The 23,530-nt window shown below is 35.2% G+C and overlaps 4 protein-coding genes across 9 annotated transcripts; all 4 read right to left on the reverse strand.

The window, feature by feature from the left end:
• Positions 1-350: 350 nt before the first annotated feature.
• On the reverse strand, positions 351-5,631 carry LOC110714749 (myb family transcription factor PHL7-like). Of its 3 annotated transcripts, none has more exons than XM_021893292.1 (7): positions 4,933-5,631; positions 3,881-4,101; positions 2,091-2,167; positions 1,909-1,951; positions 1,764-1,821; positions 1,563-1,632; positions 351-1,013 (listed from the first exon to the last, which is right to left on the reverse strand). In XM_021893292.1, the coding sequence occupies exons 2-7, from the start codon at positions 4,089-4,091 to the stop codon at positions 591-593; spliced, it is 882 nt and encodes a 293-aa protein (XP_021748984.1). In that variant the 5' UTR covers positions 4,092-4,101; positions 4,933-5,631; the 3' UTR covers positions 351-590. The 3 variants fall into 3 exon arrangements, with proteins under 3 accessions (XP_021748984.1, XP_021748983.1, XP_021748985.1); XM_021893291.1 differs by having other exon boundaries at positions 1,903-1,951; positions 4,933-5,629; XM_021893293.1 differs by lacking the exon at positions 4,933-5,631 and having other exon boundaries at positions 1,903-1,951; positions 3,877-4,052.
• Positions 5,632-7,160: 1,529 nt separating this feature from the next.
• LOC110714898 (L-2-hydroxyglutarate dehydrogenase, mitochondrial-like) lies at positions 7,161-11,368 on the reverse strand. Of its 2 annotated transcripts, none has more exons than XM_021893452.1 (5): positions 10,694-11,363; positions 9,278-9,559; positions 8,722-9,158; positions 7,903-8,062; positions 7,161-7,815 (listed from the first exon to the last, which is right to left on the reverse strand). In XM_021893452.1, exons 1-5 carry the CDS (start codon positions 11,012-11,014, stop codon positions 7,696-7,698), a joined length of 1,320 nt encoding a protein of 439 aa, XP_021749144.1. In that variant the 5' UTR covers positions 11,015-11,363; the 3' UTR covers positions 7,161-7,695. The 2 variants fall into 2 exon arrangements, with proteins under 2 accessions (XP_021749144.1, XP_021749145.1); XM_021893453.1 differs by having other exon boundaries at positions 7,720-7,815; positions 7,903-8,015; positions 10,694-11,368.
• Positions 11,369-11,728: 360 nt separating this feature from the next.
• On the reverse strand, positions 11,729-17,028 carry LOC110714887 (fatty acyl-CoA reductase 2-like). 2 transcript variants are annotated; one of them, XM_021893438.1, is made up of 10 exons: positions 16,914-17,028; positions 15,143-15,493; positions 14,916-15,019; positions 14,630-14,829; positions 14,412-14,512; positions 14,095-14,305; positions 13,817-13,978; positions 13,630-13,711; positions 12,467-12,864; positions 12,003-12,168 (listed from the first exon to the last, which is right to left on the reverse strand). In XM_021893438.1, the coding sequence occupies exons 2-10, from the start codon at positions 15,330-15,332 to the stop codon at positions 12,003-12,005; spliced, it is 1,614 nt and encodes a 537-aa protein (XP_021749130.1). In that variant the 5' UTR covers positions 15,333-15,493; positions 16,914-17,028. The 2 variants fall into 2 exon arrangements, with proteins under 2 accessions (XP_021749129.1, XP_021749130.1); XM_021893437.1 differs by lacking the exon at positions 16,914-17,028 and having other exon boundaries at positions 11,729-12,168; positions 15,143-15,539.
• Positions 17,029-17,428: 400 nt separating this feature from the next.
• On the reverse strand, positions 17,429-20,586 carry LOC110714953 (F-box protein At4g09920-like). 2 transcript variants are annotated; one of them, XM_021893506.1, is made up of 4 exons: positions 20,179-20,586; positions 18,714-19,671; positions 18,457-18,618; positions 17,429-18,287 (listed from the first exon to the last, which is right to left on the reverse strand). In XM_021893506.1, the coding sequence occupies exons 2-4, from the start codon at positions 19,647-19,649 to the stop codon at positions 17,976-17,978; spliced, it is 1,410 nt and encodes a 469-aa protein (XP_021749198.1). In that variant the 5' UTR covers positions 19,650-19,671; positions 20,179-20,586; the 3' UTR covers positions 17,429-17,975. The 2 variants fall into 2 exon arrangements, with proteins under 2 accessions (XP_021749198.1, XP_021749199.1); XM_021893507.1 differs by lacking the exon at positions 20,179-20,586 and having other exon boundaries at positions 18,714-20,036.
• Between the last annotated feature and the right edge of the window lie 2,944 nt (positions 20,587-23,530).

Raw genomic sequence — 23,530 nt, forward strand, 5'->3', positions numbered from 1 at the left:
AAAACAGTGTGAGTGTATAAGATACTTTTACCTCACTACAAATGGAAGTTATTTGTTGATTCCTGTCAACTTCAAATAGCTGGCAATCCTATAATATATTTAACAAAGTAAATTTCTTAGCCAACTAATACAATCCTGACCTAATCAAAAACTCCAAATGAATAACAATTCTCTAATCCCTGGACCACCTAAATTACACAAAATAATTGTCTTGTTGAAGAACTTTTATAAGCTGCAAATTTTTTTAACTCAATAATGGAGATTGATTTGAGCACCACCAGTTGTGGAGAAAAGGTACAGCAATCTCCGAGATTCGTATCATTCTGCGTATCACAACCACCACAACCATCTAATAATACAGCACCAGCCATTTTTCTTATTCGAAAAGTTTCAGAGAACTTAGTCGAAATTTTCAGCTCCAAAGCTCAAATATGACACTTCAACTTCAAAGGTTTAATAATTTACACAATCAACTACAAGTTACATTGTTATAAATGTGTATAATGATGATAATACTATTTACAAAACAGGTGTGCATTCAAGAATGATGCAGGATTAAAGTGCCCCTAATTTCTAAATGCGCTTCTGCCCTACTTAGAACTACCTGGATAATCCAATTCTGATGGAATTCTTTGTTCGCATTCATTGTTTTCCTGCTTATAGAACTCCGTTTCTAAGTCGAGCCCAAACCCAGCAGCGGAGCCATATAGATTCCGATCCCACTGGTCGAGGAGAGCCTTCTTCGAACTATTCTCTAAAGGAACTGAGAGAGTATCGATGTTGCTTGTTGATGAATCATCCAATTTTTGCTTCTTCCGAGGAGATGTGGGGCTTGGTGAGGCTTCCCTACCAGGCTGAGAATCTGCCGATTTTTCTCTTTCCCCATCTTCATTGTTGGATGATGGCAGTGTTTCAGAAGCTCTGAGGACACTACCCAGCTTCTGCTGCTCCTCTATGATCTTCTGCAGATACTTCCCCTGCGCTTCAATTCTCATTTGCAGCTGCCTTTGCACCTTCAAGAAAAAAAAAGTTACTGAGGATATATATCTCAGAGAATATATGGTTAAATCACTGATTTCAGAAGCATAAATTACTAGATCTGTGCCCATAAGATGTATCCTATATATAGTTATAAAATCAGCAACATGAACCACATAATACTAGGTCAAATTCTTGTTTGAAAATGAAATATATTACTCCCTTACAGAATCAGGCCACATTCTATTTTAGCCTGTCCTAAGTAGCCACTTTCTTAATTACATTACATCTTGAGTTCTATGTCCCCACCCCCCCCCCCCCCCTCTTATTTGAAATAGGCTATCATCGAATTCCATAGAAATTGCATTGGTAACGTGGAGAGGAAAGTTTATAAACCGTTAAAGATGGTTATGGTATTCTAAATATTTCCTCATAAATGACCTTGAAATCTTGAATTAAATGTGGCCTACTATAAAAATATAAAGGCTCAGAGTGACATCTAAAGAAGAGCAAGTTCTTAAAATTGCTCAAAAAATCAAGTCCTTTCTATCAATAAACAAAAGAATAGAATCATAAATATTAACCTCAAGCTGCTCATGAAGACGTTTCTGGACCTCCATTTGCATTTTAAGTGCCTCATTAATCTGTAATCCCCTGAAAAGCAGTAGATATAGGAGTATAAAAACAAATAATAGTATCAACGCCCATGTCGTGTGCAGCTTATGTACTAGCAGGACGGTCTGAAAATTGCATGTGAAGATTGGATAAAGCTAGGAGACACTCACTGGGAAGAATCTGCGTTTGCTAAACCATCCAAAGAAACTTTCTTTTCGTCCTTGGAACCTATAAATCAAGAGAAAAGTCTACATTAAATACACGATAATTAAAGAAGATATATCAAAATCAGAGTATAGAGGCAGGCACCTGTACCGTCACTTGGCGACTCTGGCAGATACTTAGCAAGGCGATACTTCTGCAAAAAAAGATACATTCAACTGGGTTGAGCATCATGAATGATAATTTGAAACAATTGCCATCCTGATTATATCTTTACTAGAGTATAAACCAATAACTGTGAAACTATGAGCATATGGAATAAACTGAGGATGGACCTGTAAATGACTTTTCACATGGTAGATGGTAAGTCCGGGTACACCCATCACTCTTAGAACTCCTTTAGGGGTTGCCCCTGCAAAACAGAAATGATAATGAATCTTCTCATATTTTCAACAGATAAACTAATAAATAACAAGGTTTTCTTGGCAAAAACACAATCAAGTAAGATTGTAAGAGCCATATTTCTAACAATAATAATATGCAAGTGTATTCCAAGAGCATCTAAGAAAAGATTTTTTAAGAAAAATAATACATCCTCCAGAAAATCCGTAACAAGTGTGGGGCCCTTTGCATTAACGAGCAGTAGTACAAAAGACTCTTCTTGGAAAATCACATTATTTGAGTCAAGCATGTAAGCATCAGCAAGGCATTCAAAAATTTCAACTACACTGATAGAAAAATAACTTGTTCAGCACTTGTCACCAAAAAAAAAAAAAAAAAAAAAAAAAAAAAAAAAAAAAAAAAAAAAAAAAAAAAACCCTTTAACCAAACATATTAGCTTCAAATGAATATTATACTACATGTCTATTTCTTAAAAAAAAAAATCCCTCCAAGGCTTTGCCTATAAAAGAATAAATGTAATAATAATCTGTATTCTGTAGTGACAGCAACAAGAAAAATATATAATAATAATCATCTCCAGATCAAGGACCTAGTAAATTATTACTATTATAAAAAGTTTCAGATACATTCGGAAGACTAAATCTTCCACTTCAAATCTTCCTTATATGCAAGCCTTTACCTATATCATATTTATATTTTTGAAGTAGATATGTGTCAACAATGTGCTACAAATAATTAAAAAAAACAAAGAGAGATAAATATGGAAGAATAGAAGGAGATCTTTGATATGATATGTTCATCAACAATAGAAGAAAATATATATCAAGAAGCTGCAAAAGCAGAGAAAAGGAAAACACTATGTGGCAGATAAGGGAAAAAGGAAGAGCAAGAATTACTAACCACAATCTGACCTGTGTACTCATCAAGACTACACTATACTCTACTGAGTGTCTTGTTTGTATGAAAACTCACGTTTAAAAATGGGCTTCAGTGGTAGATAGAACGAGAAATGCATGTGTAAGACTTAGTGCAAAATGGTATTGAAGTGGAAGAGGAGAAAAAGTGAGTTTTAAATTTGAAATTAGATCCTTCCTGAATCAGTCCAAAGCTGGTTCACAGCTAGCCTGATTCTTAAAACATTCAATCTTGGCTAGGTCTTGTCATATAGCTATCAAACAAGGTAAAGATTTTCTATAATGCTGGTTTCCTAGAGACTAGAAGGAGGTACACCCCATAACATATACAGCTAATTGGGAGAAAAGGAGGAAGGAATAGAGTTCATATCTTCCAGAAAGACTCCAGTCAAAACAACAGCCACCATCCCATAACATAAATTTCAAAATGACATGAGCTAAGGTGGCAGGAGATAAATTTCTATCATGCAAGCCCTTGTAAAATCCAAGCAAAATCAAAGGCATTTTGTATTCCAAGGCCCAACACAGTAAGCAAAACAGACTTATTTAATGTAATTCTGTAACTGTAGCACCAAATAAAACCTTTCTTTTCCTTTGACAAGGATCCTCAATCAAAGCCTTCAATTTAAGTAGTTAAGTACACAGCTTTGTAAGAGGCCTTAGTTAAGTTCATCTAGGTTAACTAGTGACCAGCAGCAACCACAAAAACTGATTTGCGTGGAATGACTTAGTAAACTAATATTGTCCACAGGACCATGGATTGACATTGACTTAACAACACATTTCATTGCTCAAAAGAAAATACCCACTATCTGGTCCACCAAGTTGCGTGATGGCATCTACAAAACGGTTGTGAAGATCTTCAGTCCATCTTAGCCGTTGTTTCCCACTTCCTCCTCCGGGAGGTGTTGAGCTCTTCATGGAAGAATTTCCCATGGCTCCAGCATTTGCAACTGGCTCACTCCCTTGTGTTTTATGTGGGACCAAGCTCACTGTCGAGAATTTTTTAGCGTGGTACATGTTGAATAGCCTGAAATTAAGGCAGAGAAAAAAAAAACGGAATCAACATTAAACATTCTGATACTTAATTGTCTTATACGAAGTATGATCCTTCTAACCCATTACCATAAATTAACAAGTACCAGAGTTCAGATTCCTTCAGAACAAAAACTGAGACACACTAGTCTGTAAGAGACTTAACATTTCAGTCCAATTTAAGAAGAATAAGTTCTGCTGGATTTTCAGAATCACACCCATGATTTTTGCAACATCTTACCACACCTTATATGATACTCTCCAATTAGCTACAACACAAGACATTCATCACCCATTAAAAACAAAGGAAACACTGAGCAACTATGATGACCGAAGCCTCGAATTCCAGCTCCCTACTCACATTCACTAAGAAGCCGCAACAGTCAACCTAAATAGCCAATCAATCGTTCACGCCAAACCAATGAAAGTATTCCCTATAATGTTCTTATAAAGCAGCTCAAACATGCTCTTGAAATAATGCAATTTCACCTCATCTTCCAAAACAAAAACAAAGTAATTCACTCATAAGTGCGTGATCATCATCTAACATTAATACATGAAGAAGAAGCAACTATAATAACTTCAAATTCTATAACTGTCAATTGTATCATCAACATAATAATAATAAGTACTAACTTTCATCAGCATGACCTATTTTAAAGACAAATCAATACCATTTGGTAATTCTAAACATACCCATCAAATATTGCAATACAAAAATTACACCTCAAATTCAGCATGTATTCCACACTATTACACTTCCAACAAGATCTAATTAGGGTAAAAGATAAAAATTTAACCAAAAAAATATTAATAAAAAAATTACCAGAAAGAAGAACGAAGCTTTGCATCAAATTAAGGCACCTTTTCTCAAAAATTCACAAATCTGAAACTGGGTTTCTGGGAAATTAGTAAATTAGACCGTTACTATCATGAAGTCACCCTTTAAACTCGGGAACTTGAATTAAACCCAGAAATTGATGATATCAGAGAAGTCAAAATCTGGGACTGTTGACAAACTAATATTAAAAAAAGAGAGAGAAATTCAAGAACCCCAGTTCAGAAAAAACGGAAATTTATGATTAATTCAAAAGGGCAGCTTCAGATTTTGCAAACTTCAGCTCAATTAATATTGAAAGCCAAAAGGGGTGAAAAAAATATGAAAAATAGGGGGAAATTCAAAATAAATAAATGGGCAAAAACAAAAAGAGGAGATTGGCGTTGAGAAATTTGTGGCAGAGGGGAATTTTTTTTCTTTTTTTTCTTTTTGGGTTTTTGCAGAAATTTGGATTTATTTTCTGAGTAATTTTGCTGTGAATTTGGGGGAAGAGAGAGAAAGAAAAAAGGGGACAAAGAGAGAAAAAAAAAGGGGAAATCTGGGATTGAATCAACCCCCTATAGCGTGGGAAAGACGACGGTCGACGGCCATTTACACGTTTCAATCGGAATAGATTTTTTTTATATTAAATAAATAAATAATTGTCTTCAAAAAAAAAAAAAGTAATTTATTTAATTAATTTCCTCCATTTTCATACTTAGGTTAGATTTTTTATACTTCTCCACTTAAGTACTAAGTTTGATGGTGGGAGTGCAAAATTGTTTTCTAAAATTCCGTTTTGAGTTGGGTTTAAATTTTTAAGTATCTAATCTAAGATATATCATCAGTTAGAAATTATGAAATTTAAAATTTTGGAATTTCGAACTCGGATGAATCTCTCATGACTTCGTATTAGATTACAGGCATATTAGATTACAAATATCACATTTTGTTAGGTGTTGTATATATAGAATTCAATCGTTGTATTTTGTATCTTTTATGATGTTGTATATGGTTAAAATCTTTGGGATTAAATCCAAATATAATGTGTAAATTTCATGTGAGTTCAATCTATAGTATAATATCGAATTAAATTTTCAATTTGTGCTCATATCCGTTTGAAATGTGATTTATTTAGTAAAATTCACTCAAGATTATGGTTATTGATGGAAATAAAGATCATTTATTCAATATATTTGACACTTTTCACATATGGTTTTTTGTTTATTATATTTATTACGTCTTTCAATTGAGTTACAAAGCTTTAAAAAAATAATTTTCTTGAACTGTTGATTCTAATGGCTACTACTACACAATCCTCAAGACATTAGAGACAAAGTAATGATCCAAACATCAAAGATTCAGACCCCTGAACTTATCTAGATTTATTTGATCCAAAATAAGTTGGTATAAGTTGGCAATAACACACCCTAAGGCTCATTTGAAACAATTGTAACCATCTTGAATAAAAAATAATGCATAATTTTATCATCCAGCGAAATTTTCTGACTTGTAAATTTGTACACATACAACATGTATGGGTGTCAAATCGGGTACCCAGATGAAATTTAGGTTGACCCACTATGGGTCGGGTAATGACAAGCCATTTATCCAAACAAACCAAATCAAGCCAAGTCAAGCTTAATTATATTTGAGTCAAAGGTGGATCCAAGTATGTTATAGTACAAATCGAATTCGGATTAAGTCAAATTCAGGTCGAGCTATATCGAGTTCAGGTGAACTCCGATTCGAGTTTAATTAGGTTTATTTGGGTCAAAATGGTTTTTATAGATTTTGAATCATGTTATTTTGGATTCGGCTAGATCTCAATTCGAATCAATTCAGTTTTAACTAGAATCTCAATTCAAATCAATCATGTAAGGGCCTATTCACATTTACTTAATTTCAGTTCAGTTCAGTTCAGCTCCAATCAGTTTAGTTCACTTCCAATCAGCTCAGTTCAGCTCTTAATTTCCCTCTCTCACAAAAATATTCAGGTTCAGTTCAGTTCAGCTCTAATCATTTCAGTTCAGCTCAGTAAATGTGAACAGGCCCTAATTTTAAACTCATTATTGAGTCATTTACATGTATAATACATGTAAATACCTCAAATTTTGTGTACATAAATATATCTAGTTTAGATAACCATTAATGGATGTGAATTTAGAGCACCCCTCCCCACTTTAATTTCTTCTCTCCTCTCCCTATCAATTGAATCAAAAAAATTGACACATCTTTGCACATTATATGCCTCAACTATAACTTTTGTCCTAACTAGTGCAATTTCAATTTTCACAATCATTAATTCAAGTACCTCCTTATTCAATTGCAACAATACCTGAAACATCATGTGGTTAAATAATTAATAGATGGGTTTATACTTTTTTTTTTCATGTTGCATGAATGAGATGGCCTCATAATGTGCTCATAAAAGTAGGTACATGAAAGTATGAACCATGCCTATATGAGAGAATCTAATGCACTACAATCATAACATCATGAGCACATAATGTGCCTTTTCTTCCAAATTCCTTTGCAGAATAATCCGGAGAGTGCACCAACTCAAGAAGGCGAATTTCACATGCCATGACAAAGCTTAAGGGGTCATTTACGCTTAAAACCAGTCCGTGGTCCTCTATCCATTGTATAAATTGGTTATGCGGTCTAGCAATAACGTTTGTGAGTTGGATTCGGATACCATGAAATTGTATTAACTAATGCAAGCAGAAGAATTGAAAGTTGAAACCCAAGTCTTGTTATGTGGACACTAATCTACATCTGATGGAGGACCCTCGAAGTCACATAATCTGCAATGGCCATGCTTGCAGTCACACCAGGTGATTCAATGCCAAAGAGGTTGACAAGTCCAGGTACTCCATGAACATCTTGCCCCTGTTTGATAAAAAAAGATAGCATAAGTAATTTTTGAAATTCACATAAACCATAACCTGTGTATTGTACTAGGAAGTGTAGACTGACCTGTATTACAAAATCAGAAGGGGTCATTCCTGGACCAGAGAGTTTTGGCCGTATCCCTGCATAACCGGGTTCCAGTGACCCTGCTTTCAGTAGAGGATAGTACTTCCTTATCTCTGGATAAAAAAATTCACTGCGATCAGGGTGTACAGAGTAATCAAACCTGGAAGAGAGAAGATCACTAATATATTATCATATCCAAACACCATTAATTATCTCCCTCAATTATAAAGACAGTTAAAACAATTCAAATAAACACCACCTAGTTTACTTCCCAACAAAAGGAGAGCTTAGGGAGTCCACACGTACAAGATAAAACAAATTATTCTAGTAAGTAGTTTGGTAGGCGCAACCATTTCAAAATTTAACTAAAATTTTAAGCATGTTCACCAAAGGCAAGACCCTTACTGGGGTTTTACTGTTGAACCGTTTTTTTATATTCCAAGAGCATTCAGCATCTGAGGATGAGCCGATGAAAAGTTTGATTGGTACAGAAAACTATCAAGGTGAGTGGATTTAAAAATTGTTATGCATTCAAATGAAAAATAGCTTAAGTCACTATATGTAATAAGGCTTGTAGAACATGATCGGGATCAAGAAACAAGTTGCAGTTACTACATACTACTTACCACCAACTTGGATCAAAAAAAGATAATCTGACTAGTTTCAGAAGATCAAGGATAAGTCGCAAAGTTATAAATATGAATAGAGTGCACAAATCCAAGGGTTCCTCTAAGCTAATTGAAAATAAAAACATAAAATTGGAAATATAGAAACACAAATACAGGAGCTGCTAATTCTCAGGGCAAAAAAAAAAATTACCTGTTTGAAAAGCTTGCAATATCAGAAACCCCACTAATCCATTCGACATCAGGCCCAAATTTCACCTGGCCCTCTAAGTCTAGTGTTACATGAACTCCTAATCCACCATCTTCTGGAATTGGATATATCAGATGCCTAAAAGGGGACCCCTTAGTTTTCGACAAAGAAAAATAGTGACCACAAGCATAATAAGCAGTAGGAATGTAAGAACTATCAAGGCCCATCAGTCTCTTAGCAAGGGGAACAGCAGCCAAGCCAGCTGAATTGATTACAACTTCAGGAAGAAGCCTAAGTTCAGCTTGTAATCTATCCCCCTCATTCCAGTTGTCTAAATGCTGGCTTCCCGTCACAAAAAGCTCAACTTGGTTGGCTTTTATGTTGCCTCCAAGAACAGCAGTATTGTAGGAAAATATTGCTCCATAATTTTCAGCTTCTCCCTGAACTCAATTCCCAGCAACATCCTGTAAATTTCCAATCATTACTTCGAAGACAAACAGAGCATAGCAAATTTTCGAGCTCTGTGAATGCCATTTAACAAGGAAAATTAAGCACATACCACTAAAGAAAGCATCAGAGAATGGGTATCAACAATTCCCGAAACAGGTGAAAACAAGGCTTTTGCACATTGTAGTTCTGGTTCCATCTTCATAGATTCAGATGCCTCCATCAATCTCAGACCATTAACCCCATTTTCACTTCCACGGACCAATAGCTCATTCAATTTTGAAACCTCTGATTCTCGAGTAGCAACAATAAGCTTACCTATCTGCTTGTGAGGGACATCATGCTCTGAACAATACTTATACACCATATCTCTTCCTTTGACACAAAATTTTGCCTGCAAAATGTACATTGAAATTCTTCTGAACCCCATATCAAGTAGCTAGACTGTAAATTTTTCAAATTCCAAAAATGAAGGTTTAACCAGAACAATTTGAGTAAATATGCAAACCAACTATGCAATACAGTCTTATAGATCTTACCTATGGCCTATGGGACATCAAAATTTTATCTGATTAATTCGTTTAAGGGTGAGGCTGTGAGGGGTCCAAGCATTATCAAATTTTACCAAAAGGCAGAAATGGATTAGCATCCCTGATCAATAACTCATGAAAAAGGTTCATACTTCATCGGATATGGGTCACAGTTGTTATTTAGTTTCATCAGTTCAATTCTAATTTAGCCACTACAGTAAATCTATCAACCAAAATTCTGAACATGGGTTGGGAGGGAAAAGACTTTATGACAGGTGGATCAAATAATACAGAACCCAACAAATACAATTTTACATATACTAAGCAATTCTCAGTTCCTGATCTACTACATAAAAGCTCAACCTAAAGTACAAACCACTCCAATACCATCACCACCACCCCAACACCATCACACCCGCCACCATTCTCCATCAAGAGCCATACTTCCAACTCATGGTAATATACTTAGTTAACCACATAGAAGTATAGAACCGCCATAATCATAAACTACCACAGCCATCCAGATTACTACGGGGCCTCAAAGGTAGCACCACATTCATCCTCCCTGGATTGGACAATTTCAAGTTTCATGAAGATGAACTTACACATCCTCAACTATCTAATGCCACTCTACTCAATTAAATCAACAGGTCCATCTTATACAATTGAAATTGATAGAAGCCAGAGGCCATTTACAAGAGGCTGCTAATATCACTCAAGTATGCCAACAATTACATTTAGATCCTACACTCGAAAGCACGATAACATTGAATCAATAAGTCGATACAAATAACTACACTAGTATACAACTACAAATTTGTCAATAAATACTTCATTGTAACATTGAATCAACATAAACCATTAATTAAAACTTCAAATTATATCAACCCATTTCAAATCAAGAAATACTTTATTATAACATTAAATCAACCCAACCCATTAATTAAAATTTCACATAATATCAACCCAATTCAAGAAAAGTTGCAAAAAGTATAGACCTTGAGAGAATTAGGAGGATAGTAAATGCCAGCATGTATGACTTCACTATTGCGAGAACTGGTGACTGTACCAAATGTGGGACCAGAATCAATCACCAAAACTTCTCTTCCTTTGAATGCTAATTCTCTTGCAATTGCAATTCCTACAATTCCAGCTCCAATTACAACGCAATCAACCTTCTCTTTTGCAGCAGAACTTGAATCCCAATTGCAAATTGAACTGCTGAAGCTTTTTGTAGATGATTCTAGAGTTGGGTTTTGGATTTTCAGGGTTTTTTTCAAGGAATTTAGGAAAATAGTTGATAATGATTTGCGCATCATCTTGTTATTTGATATTTCTGGGGTTGATATCTGGATTATGCAGTGATTACTAATTGGTGGAGGTATTAGTGATGTAGTATTGCCTTGGTAGTTTAGGTTTGTGGATTTCTTGGAATGGTTAAGACTTAAGGGCCCAGAAATTTCTTATGTAAAAGAGCTGGTCATGGATCGGGGCGAGCCGGGTTAGTAGTCAGTACTAAAAATCTTTTAAGGGACGGTTTAGCAACCCAAAGTGTTAAAGAAAAAATTTCGGGTTAAATTCATCAATTCATAGGATAAAGTGAGGTAAAATAGGCTATTCAAACTGAGTTATAAACCCCGGCATGCCAGGCTAAACTCCTTGGCCTAAGACCAGCCCAACATCGGAGCAATTTGGTTTTGACCGGCTCTAACATGTAAACATGCATGGCCTCCTAAATAGTTTTGGTGGTATATCAATGTTTATGGTAATGCCTTTCGAAATATTGTGTGGGTGCATCTTTGCCCCTTTGGTGTTTATGAGAACATTTTGACTTTGCAAGGAAAAGAGATTTTTTGAGGGAGCTCTGCATTTGTTTCCTGTTAGATGAAGTAGATAATACATTATGCTCAATTCTTAAGCAGTAAACAATTCTTAGTGGATTACCATAATTTTGATACACAAATTGTGCAACAACCAAATAATGGACATTTCATGTATACTGTGAGCAAGATTGAAATAAATCAACTTATCTGTTCAGTTCCAAACCTACTGCACAGCTACAATCCTTCCAAAACACGAAAGTAAAACCCTTTTCCGAGGAGCTTGTCATTACATACATGATGAATTACATTCGTTTATTCAAGGCAACATCATTCATTTCTATCACTTTGATGCCTCGATCAAGGGTGCTAATCATATAAATGACATAAAAATAGGCATACAAATTAATTTTATTTTTTGAAATGAACACAAAAGGATTTTGGATTTACTTAACACTGATGGAAAAATAAATGATAATACTACAAGTTAGCTGCTCTGTCCTCTTCCTTTCATGACATGCTTTCTTAGACCTGGAATATGGATACTGCATATGTAATCCGTCCAGTTTATGCTCCCAACATCAAAGTAGAACGTCCTCCTCTCCTCATCCGACATGCTCTCCATCAATGAACTTGTACTGCTGTTATCAAACCTGCAAAATTTTGCACAACAGAATTCTTACATGTTGGAAAATGATCTTATATTTTCCTAAATGTTTTATAAGCAGTCCATCTCTCAGCGTGTTTGGGAAAAAGAAATGATAAAATAGAGGGTGGGTGGCTTTTCAAAATTGCAACTAAATGCAATCTTCTTGTGTATTCAAATTTAAGAATGATGCCTCATGGATGTTACTGGTTTAAGCTAAGTCATCCTTAAAAAATACAAGGTGAGCTTCAAAAAAATTGACAAATTTTGCATAATTTCTGATACCTAAATTTGTTTGGACTCACCTTCCACCATAAAAGCTGTATGGCTCATATACACTGGCAAGGTGTTTAGCTTGCTCCACAGCTTTCCTACACAAATTTTCGATTTTCTTCGACTGTTTTCCATTAGGTGATGGCATCATAGACGAACTAATGTAACGTACTGTCTCTCTCCATATATGAGACGAGAAATCATCCATTGATCCATAGAACTTAAAGGGCTCGACTTGAATTGGTCTTCCTTGTGTGTCTAGGCATGGCCATCTCGTGAAGTATTGGTGAAGCAAGTCCCCTAAATCTCCATAAACCAATGGGTTTTCAACTGATGAAGCTACTTGGTATACACTTATTTCTGGTTTCCCAGCTGTTCCATGCTTTGCTATAGCTGCTAATGTAGCATTAACAACCATATCAGCTGGAACCTGTAAAACAAATTAAAGGGAAAAAATTGGTGTTACTACTCATATTGCGAAATATGATTGTAATGGAAGACATTAAAATAGTATAGAGTGGCTGCATTTTACTTATAACAGAGACCTTTAATATAGGAGCAGCTTTAAAAAAAAAACACACAGACACACACACACACTATTTTAAGATATATCATAAGATGGGAGTACATCCCTGATATCTTGTGACTTATTGTGAGAGTGGGCTGACTTTTTATTTAAAGGAAAGCCTTTTGACCTTTATTAAGGTTAACTTTTAACGTCTCACAATAAGTTAACAGGATATACTCTCACCTAAGATTCACTCATATTGTTACTCAAGTCATGAGTTCGTGCCAGGAAAAATATCTGACAAACTTAGGTGCGGTAGCTTAAGAAAAGATATCTGTTTGCAATGCTAAAGATAGCATATGTTAGAATACCCTAGTGGCCTGTGTAACACTGCCCTGTTTTCCAGAGGGTTCTAGTGCCCTTCTGAATGTAGGTCTTTGAAGGATTTAACTATTTTGAATTGAATAAAAGTCTTTCACATGGCATTATGCTGATTAATGGACTGCAACAATATACAAATTCATAAAAGTTGTGCTTCACATTATATTAGGCTTAAAATAGGCTGACTTTGCAGATTAAGTGTGTTGACTTCTTTAGTTCTTTTCATGAAGGGTAAATGACCTTTAAACATAGACTTAGCTAAGATGCATGACTAAAAGCCAGAGGATGATAGGTAAAGCTTCTTACAACATCAATCACCCCAAACGGGTCAACTGGGAAACCAGAAAGCAATCCTTTTCCATAGTATGTAACTACTGGATCCATCATCCTGAATAGAGATTAAAATTTTCATGAAGAAATATATATGAGATAACAGGAGATGCTAATCTAAAATCTTGTACAAACTAAGGTTTATGACATAGCAATATTATACCTATTGCCTTCAATCCATCCAGGAAATGGATCTTTATAAGTGCTTTCGATGACACTAGGTCGAAGGATGACCACTGGTACATCTCCTCTCGTACTGCCAAGCAGCATCTCTCCCATAGCCTTGGTGAACACATAAGTATCTTGCCAGCCGTATTTTCTTGCCCTGTAGTTAATTAAAAAGAATCCATAAATTATACATACTCAGATCTATCTCTTCTATCTCTATACAAGATATATTCATTATACTTCAATTCTATAAACCAAGCCGAGATTTCTTACCTCTCTAGGCCTAACTCTTTCATCTTCTGGGATACTTTATTCTCTTCAAAACCTTCTGCTGATGTAAAAGCTAGGTTTAGCTCACCCTCAACATCCAAAAGAGGCATTGGACAAGGTAGACTCCCATTTACAGTATTTTCCTCTGTGATGCTTTCTCCTTTCCTAAATGGCCTCTCCATAATTCTCCCTTGCCTTTGTCCATTCACATAAGCTGCATTTTAGATAATATCATAAAATCATATTCTTCCTCAAACTGAGCTACGGCTGTATGTGTGTATTAATAATATAGACATCAGAGTTGAGACGCAAAGTCTTACCAGTCGAAACTTGCAGGAAGAGTTTAAGCTTCCTGCACTTTTTGGCAAAGGCCATTACCCGGCCAGGTCCCCGTGTGTTGATATCAACTGCAACATCATACCTGGATTGACAAGAAAATCTCAGTACCCACAACATGATGATTTATGCAAGTTGTAGAACGGATATATAAGGGAATTCAAAATTAATAAAACAAAATTCAGAATAAGATGTACTTCACCTTTCATGGAAATTGGTATTAGCAGCAGAATTCACTATAACATCTACATCTTCAGCAATCATGCTCGTCGAAGCCTCATCTAACCCAAGATTAGATTCACAAATATTACCAACCACCGGGACAAGCTTGCTAAGCATGAAGGTTTCATATGACTTCCCATGGATTTGTTGGAGACACTTGAAAATCTCTGTATTCATGATCTTATAACAATACAAAAATCCTTATTTAGCATAATCGAAACAAAAAGCATGCACATTAAAATTTGTTCACTAGATAAAGAAAATACCTCATTTTTTAACCTCTTGGATGCAACTTCCTTGTTCTTTGCCTTGATTAGGACATATATCTTACCCACATCAGGTACTGTCCTTAGGATCTTTTCTATAAGAACTGCATGCAAAGTTACAAAGCCCGGTAAGAAAAGTGAGCACAGTGGTGTGTCAAAGAGCCTGTCTTCTAGCTTAATAGTTTTATAGGACTATAAGTAAAAACATATATATATATTAGGAGCACCTTTAGCCAAAAATCCAGTTGCACCAGTGACAAAGAAAGTCTTCCCTCTGAGGAACTTGACAATCCCAATCCCCTCCTGGACTTGAGCTAACGTACTCGATGCCCCATTATAAGGTGCCAGGTCCTTAGCCACAAGATCAGCCGGAGTTTTCCCATTTGGGTTTAATACCAAACTGCTGCTTGGATCCATTATGGCTGCCCCATGACCTGTGTTTTTCGACGTGGATCTCTCAGACAAAATAGGTGTGAACTTGTCACTCTTTGTCACGTTGCTTCCACTTTGGCAATGCACAAAACATTTTTTCCTGGTCTTTGCCGAAATTCTTTGATGCTTATGGGATAGTTCTAGCCCTTTAAGATCAATGGTGAACGAATTCCGGAGCAAAGCCCCCATCATCAACAGGGGGGAATGAATAAAGTTAGAAGGAGAAAAGGTAAACAAACCAAGGAAGTTAGGGAAGCAGGGAAAAAGTTGGTAGGTAAATAAGAAGTGGGTTAAAAACCTTAGCTAATCACTTCCTGAACTGAAAAACCAAAAAAAATAAGAAAACAAATGCATAATGGCAAGTAAACAAACTAATGTCCATAAAAATTAGAAATGGTTTAGATGTGACAAAAAGGGAATGAAGAAATTGAAACATATAAATGTGAAGAGGATGAAGGTTAGGTAATTTGCTATTAGATTAGATTCACTCTTATTACAAAGGAGCTCTCTTTTTGCCTCCCTCACACATTTTCCACCAATGGCTAAAATGGCGGAACTATGTATTTTTATAGTATTTCTTAACCCGTCGATCATTACACTTTTGCACATAAACTATGCAGGTTTTATAAGGAGAAGAAAGGTTGTGGAATGTGGATGCCAAGAAAATAGAAATTTTCAATTAATTGTTGACCAATTGAACTTGTGTTTCAAAAGAATGCTCTTCATTTCTTCCTCAAAATCCGTCAATCTTTAGCTTAAATGTAATAAGTTTGGGTTGTTTAACTAGAAGACAACAATATCTTATGCACCCAAATATCATTACCACATTATTTTACCATTCTTGTGATCTCAGCCTCAAACATTAGTAAGAATGTGATACATTTATCAAATTCACAACTTTATTGTAGAAGATAAATCATAGCATAGTTTTGAGTTATATTTAAGGTACTCGACTACTCGGTCTATTTAATCAAAATATGAAGTTGGAATTTGAATCACCAGTGTAGAAATCAACAGTTGTGCTCATACAAATTCGCTTTTCTGACATGAATTCATAATTTATTTTCAACAAGCAAGGGCAATTATGAATAATATAAAGCATGCTAGAAGTATTTTTACATTCAAAAAACTAAGTCAAATATACTCTATACACAATAACTAAGCAGCCCAATTTCTTAAGACCTCGTCAAATCTCGTCTACATCATTGCGCCTTTGTTGCCACACGCAAAGAAAATTAAGCTGCCAATTCATATAAATCAACATACCCATCTTCTGAAATTAACCCATATTTCCAAATAATTAACCCATCTTCAAATTTACAGTAACAAGATTAAGGATACTCTTAACATCTTAAATCTTAAGCATAGTTCAACCAATAATATTTCCAGTTTAAACAGGTAATCTAAAACAATTATGAGTTAAAGTCCAAATTTTTCATCAATATTTATGTATATACCAACAAATTCAAAACTTTCTTTAATATGTTGTAGTAGATTTACAAACAATCTTGTGAAATTGCAAGTAAAACATTAAAATTGGAGCAGAAAAAAAGGAAGAAATTTTACCATTTGCATGGCTGTAGAACAAAAATTTGCAGTGAATATTGGCGCCATTGCTGAAAATCAATTGATAATATAAATGGGTTTTGGTTAATCGAGATTGTTTCCGATTTCGGAATGATCATCCTGTTTCATTCGGATGATGTAATTTTGTTTGCCAATAATTTTACTTTTTTATTTTGAGGTGGGTTACTGGTTACTAGAGCTTGCAATTCGGGTAAATGGTTTGTGTTCCCTAACTTGTGTGTTGGTCACGTATTAAATTTGGATTGGTAATAAAAATTAACAAAACGCTAAAGCTTAGCTATTCAATTGGATCATGTTCGAGTTAATTTTGTAATTGAAGGTTTTTATTAGGAAAGAAATGAGAGTTTTCTCATTAACTTCGAAATGGTGTTTTCTTTCGTGTTCTATTAGAGGGTATAATTTTCAAACACTTCTAAATTTTTTTAAAAAGTAGGGATTGTAAACACGGAGATTGCTCACAAAAGTTAATTGGATCTTCTTAAAATAACCCACCTGTCAACATATGATAATCATTTTAATCAGAGAAAACTTTTTACCACACTTTATTTTCTTTTGGAAAGCAAGTAATGTTTGTAACTTTGTATTGATAGCAAATTCTTTACAAGCTATGCGCAAAGGAAGAAAAGGAAACCTCTATAGCAACATATAACCTATACAATGGTTAAAATATTTATACAAATGTATTATTCCAGTAGCTACTGGAAGCCTGAACAGAAATTAATAGAACTCAAATCAGGAACTTCGAATCTCCTCTTCACCTGCAGCTTAACATGAAGTTCAGAAGAACAGCAGAAGTTTAGCAGTGAAGATAAGATTCTTAACTACTTGAAATCAGTCATGCCTCTCTGACTATAGTAGCACTAACACCCAAATATAAAGTACTCATCACTGTAAAGTCGCGAACTGCAAACAAGACATCATCTAAATCCTAACATCAGACTCCAAACTGTCTATACAAAACAACAGTACTACTTATTCTAACCACTAAAGAGTATTACATCCATTATTTGAGAGTGCTCACAATATGAGACCCAAAGAAAATCACTTGTCTGTTACAGTTACTGAACAAGTGATCGAGGCTCTTGGTAACTCCTCATAATATGTCCTTGCTGCCTGTGTAACTGAAGGATGACAAACTACAACCACCAACTCCTCCAAAACTAATGAGTTTCTCATAAAATACTTTATGATTTCCCGGTCCAATTCTGAATGGTAACATTCCATTATTACAAACTTTTTGAAATGAGACCCCAAACAAGATGGTACTGTTTGAGTTCTTCTCCAAGGCTGACAGTCCCGATCAGACACCATCATATAAGCATCGTCAGTTTCATCACCTACGTATCTGATTCCCTGAAAATATGAGAGATAAGTCAGATAATAAGATAATTAGCTACAATTACAAGAATAATAATATGCAGTTGCATGTAAAATTGTAAATCAGAAGAGCCTCTGCAAATACAATAATAAGAGTGATAGTCATTTTTGAGAGCTTGGGATCAAAATCAAACATCACATTAACCTGTGTTAAAGTAAGTTCTTCTAGGAAAGGCGCACAATTTAACAGCCCCATCAACAGTTTATTCCAATCATAATAGCCACAACAACCAAGCCTCAAACTTTTCAGATTACGAAAGACTGGCAGCATACGGTTGAGTTCAGAAGCATCTACATAGTGTAAACCCTAGACCAATGGGAAAACCAGTTAGATAAAAAAAGGCAGAATATAATTGAAGCCCAGTCAGAACTCATAAGGATGAAAAGGATAGAAGGACGCACCAATACAAGCCAATAACGCAGAGACAAATGCTGAACATTGGACATCAAACAGACAAAGCCCAGTACAACCCTACTATCAAAACCGCATCCTTCAACTAGTTCAATGTCCGCTTCGACTAGAGCATTCAGATGTGCAATAGAGTAGCTCCTTGGACATGTGTCAAAATGATCTAGATACTCCAAGTTAGGAACATTAAACTCAACCTTACACATTCGGCCATCATATTCTAAAACATTCTCTATAGCTAATCTATGAAGCGAAGGTGAAGAAATTACAAGAGGAGCCTCAGGTAACCAGGCACCATACAGATCAAGGCGTTGAAGGGATGGGCAGCTCGAAACTAGCCTAGCCACAGAGTCATCAAACGGGAAGAAGATTAAAGAGAGATTAAACTCTTTCAAGTTTGGCAACCTCACAGACAAAGGAACATCAAGATCAAGATTGACATCGAGCTTCAACAATTCCAATGTTCCACAAACAAATATTGTTGATGGTAGGTTTCCAGGTGTCCTCACACGAGCATAAATGTCAAGTTCCCTAACTGCTCGGGCTAAGGGAAAAGTTAACCAGGCATTCAAGCGCATAGGTTCCATATCAGGGAAACAAACTCGATTGCAAGAAGACGGGTATCTGATCTCACAGTAACCCCCAAAATGAAGTCTAAAAGTGGTTATCTTCTGAGATTGAGATGCTTTCAATACATTATCAACATACATCTCAAAAGCATGGTAAGAGTCAATCAAATATGGACGTTTCTGACAATGACATATAGGGAAGGCATCGAATTCGAGGCGTGATAACCAGGTGTAAGTTTTCTTCCATCGCTTCGACAAAGCACTAGTAGCCACAGCCTCTTTCATAGGAAGGAATGAAAGAATGTGAATCAATAATTCGTCGGGTAAATAGCTAATCCTATCTTTCTTTGGAGTCTTCATAATCGCAAAGTTCCAAAAAACCCTAGATTGAAATCATAGCACTATCAATAATAATCATCATCACAATCATATAATCTGTTCAATTGAGATTAAAATTTCTGATTCTTCAACTTAATTAACCAAAATTCAATACCCACAAAAACAACATTCAAAAAAATTAATATCAAATTCAACGCAAATGTAAAATTTGTATTAAGACAAACCAAGAATTCTCAAGAACACACATTCAGAAAATCAAAATCAAATTAAAAATGTAAGAATGAAAAATTGAAAATCATTAACAACTACAATTGAAATATGAACTCAAGATCACATTCTACAGGACAAGACTAAATTAACTAAAATGGCATGAATATCGAAACAAAATCAAACGCAAGAACATCAAAATTATAAGAAATGCAAATGGTACAATTAATCAAACATTTTATTGACAAGAACAATTAATCAAACATGAATTATTCAATTAAGAAAGAAATATAAGACTAAACCCTAGTTCATCAATGTATATAGGAGAGAGAAATCGGCGTACCTAATTGAAATGGTAGAGTTGATGATTTCTACTAGAAGTTTCTGAAGAAGAGGAGGTTTTTGAATTGTGAGCTTTCTTTTTTTTGTCTGAGTGAGTTTTAAAAATGGAGGGAACAAGAATAGAATAGAAGATGAAAATTTGATTTGGGAACTGAGAGTAGGATCATAGGATGGCACGAAATGGTTCGATATGGCAGGAACGAGTTTACCACGAGCCCGAGCGACACAGCCAAGTACGATGGTTGGTCACGAAATGTGAAAATTTTAAGGTGCAGGCGGCTGTACCTTGCTTGGTACAGCCAAAAAATGCAAAAAGAACATGTAATTATTTTGTAAAGAGCATACATTTATTTTGTAAAGAACATATAATTGTTTTGTAACGAACATCCAATTTTATATATTTTTTTCATATGTAAAGAACATCTGTGATATTAATAAAGAACATGATAATATTATGTAATAAACTTTATCTATATATAACCACCCTAATTTGAAGACAAAATTTAATAAACTTTTCACATTAAGCAATGATCATTATATTGCAAATAATTATATTGCAAATAAAGTACATTACACTAATTGATCAATGAACATAAACATATGTTCTTTTTATTTATTTTTTTGGTGCAAATATGTTCTTTTTACTGTAGGTATATGTTCATTACATTTTGATGGTATGTTATTTTTACTTTAGGTATATGTTCATTACATTTTAATAGTATGTTCTTTTCACTATAACTTTATGTTCATTACTTTTATATATCATGTTCTTTCCTACAAAACGATTGTACGTTGCACCGTACAGCGCCTGTAGGAACCAGCTATTGCACGAAATGTGTATAGTGATCATTTTTAAAATTTGGGACGAGTGCAAGCATAACGGGTTAATAATGTCTCATTTTGAAGCGAAATATGCTAAAATGAAAAAAAGTAAAATAAAATTTCTTCAAGTACATTGTTTTTCTAAATAAAATTCCCACCTTTTTTTTTTTTTGTTAATTCACAAAATTATCACACCTTTTGCAACCTCAAAAGCCCACAATTACCATCACCAACTCCAAAATTGGGGGTGCAGGCCAAGCTGACAGGAGTTTACTCTCACTTCAGATTGATGGCTCCTGGTTTAAAGATTCTCTACAAGCTGGAATGGGTTGGTGCATGGATAATGAGGATCCGTTGGATGATCGGATTACTGGAGGTAGCAACTACGGGGTTTGCTCCTCTCCTTTACATGCGGAGGCTTTAGCTTGCTTGTATGGGCTTTAGATTCCGAGATTTTGTCTCTTACGGTTTTTACTGATTCATATAATTTGGTCTCCTTGCTTCGTGGAGAGGGTCAGGGTAGCATCGCTTATAAATGGCTTATTCGGAGAATTTAGCAACTTGCCTCGCGCTTCCAAGTTTGTGGTATTCATAAGGCGAATCGCCAGCGCGTCCACAGAGCTCACCAAATTGCCGGAGAAGCGGCAATTCACTCTATTTGTTTTAATATTAATATGTAGTTGTTTGTATCCTTTGTCAAAAAAAAAAAAAAACTCCAAAATTGGCAAACAACCATGAGTTATGATCATCAAAAATTTCTAAGAAAATCTTTAGTTAATTGGTGCTATTCTGATTCAATCTCTTTCTAAGGAAAATTTTCAGTTATTAGATGATTTAATACCTTTGCATCAATCATCAAATGATCGAGAAATACCTTTAGATACATCTTGCACCTGGGGGTGTAACGGTGTAAGTAAGATTTTTTTTTTTAATTATTGAAAATAAGTTAAAATTAGACCTGATTTAGTATCAAGGCTACAATGACATAACATGATAACATTTATGAGGCCCTCCGTCCATGTGCAACTTTTTATTCAACATCCAATTTTTGTTTGGCAAAAAAATAAACAGTTAGTTATGTTATACTTATGCAAATTGTAAGTTGTTAGTGGGGAGAGATTGATCTTGGGACTGTTTGTAATAACTTAGGAGCTCTAACCTAGGGATGTCAATGGGGCGGGGCGGATGTTGGCCTTCCCATCCCCATCCCCACTTATCATTTTCATACCCATCCCCATCCCCATCCCCGCAACGGGTCCAATACTCATCCCCATCTCCGCCCCGACGGGTACAATACAACTCCAAAAACCATCCCCGCCCCACCTCCCACTAAGATATCCACCCCCACCTTATTCCCACCAAAGACCCGCCTAACCCCCACCTAATCTTTGTCTCTCAAATACACAATCCTACATAATTAATGCGGATTATAATAATTAAAAAAAATTTCTTAAAATTACAAAACATTTTTGTTTATAATATAAGCGTAGTACAAAGTATTATAAGTACTATTTTATTTCACGTAATTATTTTATAACATAGTATAAAAGTATATATAATTTTGTTTTTAAAGATATATAGACGTGGGTATGAGGTGGGGATGGGGCGGGTACGAAATGGGGCAGGTAAGACGGGCCGAGGAGGAGGCGGGTACAACTTAAAATCCACCCCCGCCCATCACCCATGGCGGGTATGGTTTTTATCCCCATCCCCGCCCCCACCACCCGCTAAACCAAGACCCATCCCCGCCCCATTGGGGCGAGGATGGGGCGGGTCTCCTACTTGACTCGTCCCACTGACATCCCTACTTTAACCTTTAATTATTATTCTATCCATTTTGCAAACTTATAAAATTAATATGGTTATAAGAACCAATGCATCTTGTGTGTGGCTGGTCACATCATGTGATCACTTGTAAAACAACAAAGTATTCCGTGTAACACTGATTCGGTAACTCTTGGTATATAGACCAAGTGACTCATAAGTTACTCGTAAAACATTTCGAAGTAACCCTTGTAAAACTGAATGAACAATTCCTATAACACTTACGAAGTAAGTCAAGTAACCCTCACGATGGATGACCACACGGTGTGGCCAGTCACATATAAGACTTTATGATCTGCAACATAATATATTAATATGTAAACAAAGTCACCTTTTAACCTAATCTTAAGTAAAAAGAACATAATACTATCTCATCAATCTTACAAAAAACACGTTAATCACGATAATCCATCTTCTAATGCACTCAAGAATTCTTACTACTACTAGTACACAATACATCTTGACTAGCAAAGCATTACAATATATTACATCAAACAAACAACTACGTCAATCCCCAATCAATATAATCTATCTTAAAAGCACTAAAAAATTCTTACTACTAATAGTATAACTCTTGAGTTTCTTGACTAGAAGCAAGAAATACAATGACTTAAAAACTTTGATTGATGAAACTATTCTCATAGTAGACTGAGTCAAAATTTGTTGCAAAAATTCCAAATAAAGTCTAGTCTTCACTTAAGAAATTT

This window comes from Chenopodium quinoa, unplaced genomic scaffold (genome assembly GCF_001683475.1).
Source record: "Chenopodium quinoa cultivar QQ74 unplaced genomic scaffold, ASM168347v1, whole genome shotgun sequence".
Lineage (NCBI taxonomy): Eukaryota > Viridiplantae > Streptophyta > Magnoliopsida > Caryophyllales > Amaranthaceae > Chenopodium > Chenopodium quinoa.

Coding starts and splice junctions, on each gene's coding strand:
- LOC110714749 (XM_021893291.1), bottom strand. CDS start 4,091: ATGTACCACGCTAAAAAATTCTCGACAGTGAGCTTGGTCCCACATAAA. Junction 1,633..1,763: donor GCAAACGCAGATTCTTCCCA/GTGAGTGTCTCC, acceptor ACTGCTTTTCAG/GGGATTACAGATTAATGAGG. Junction 1,014..1,562: donor GTCTTCATGAGCAGCTTGAG/GTTAATATTTAT, acceptor TTTTTCTTGAAG/GTGCAAAGGCAGCTGCAAAT.
- LOC110714953 (XM_021893506.1), bottom strand. CDS start 19,649: ATGAAGACTCCAAAGAAAGATAGGATTAGCTATTTACCCGACGAATTA. Junction 18,619..18,713: donor TGCGTTATTGGCTTGTATTG/GTGCGTCCTTCT, acceptor CCATTGGTCTAG/GGTTTACACTATGTAGATGC. Junction 18,288..18,456: donor AAGAACTTACTTTAACACAG/GTTAATGTGATG, acceptor TCATATTTTCAG/GGAATCAGATACGTAGGTGA.
- LOC110714887 (XM_021893437.1), bottom strand. CDS start 15,539: ATGATGGGGGCTTTGCTCCGGAATTCGTTCACCATTGATCTTAAAGGG. Junction 15,020..15,142: donor AACTGGATTTTTGGCTAAAG/GTGCTCCTAATA, acceptor CTTTGCATGCAG/TTCTTATAGAAAAGATCCTA. Junction 13,979..14,094: donor AAAGAGTTAGGCCTAGAGAG/GTAAGAAATCTC, acceptor AATTAACTACAG/GGCAAGAAAATACGGCTGGC.
- LOC110714898 (XM_021893452.1), bottom strand. CDS start 11,014: ATGATGCGCAAATCATTATCAACTATTTTCCTAAATTCCTTGAAAAAA. Junction 9,159..9,277: donor CTCTGATGCTTTCTTTAGTG/GTATGTGCTTAA, acceptor AATTGAGTTCAG/GGAGAAGCTGAAAATTATGG. Junction 8,063..8,721: donor ATTGCAAGCTTTTCAAACAG/GTAATTTTTTTT, acceptor TCTCTCTTCCAG/GTTTGATTACTCTGTACACC.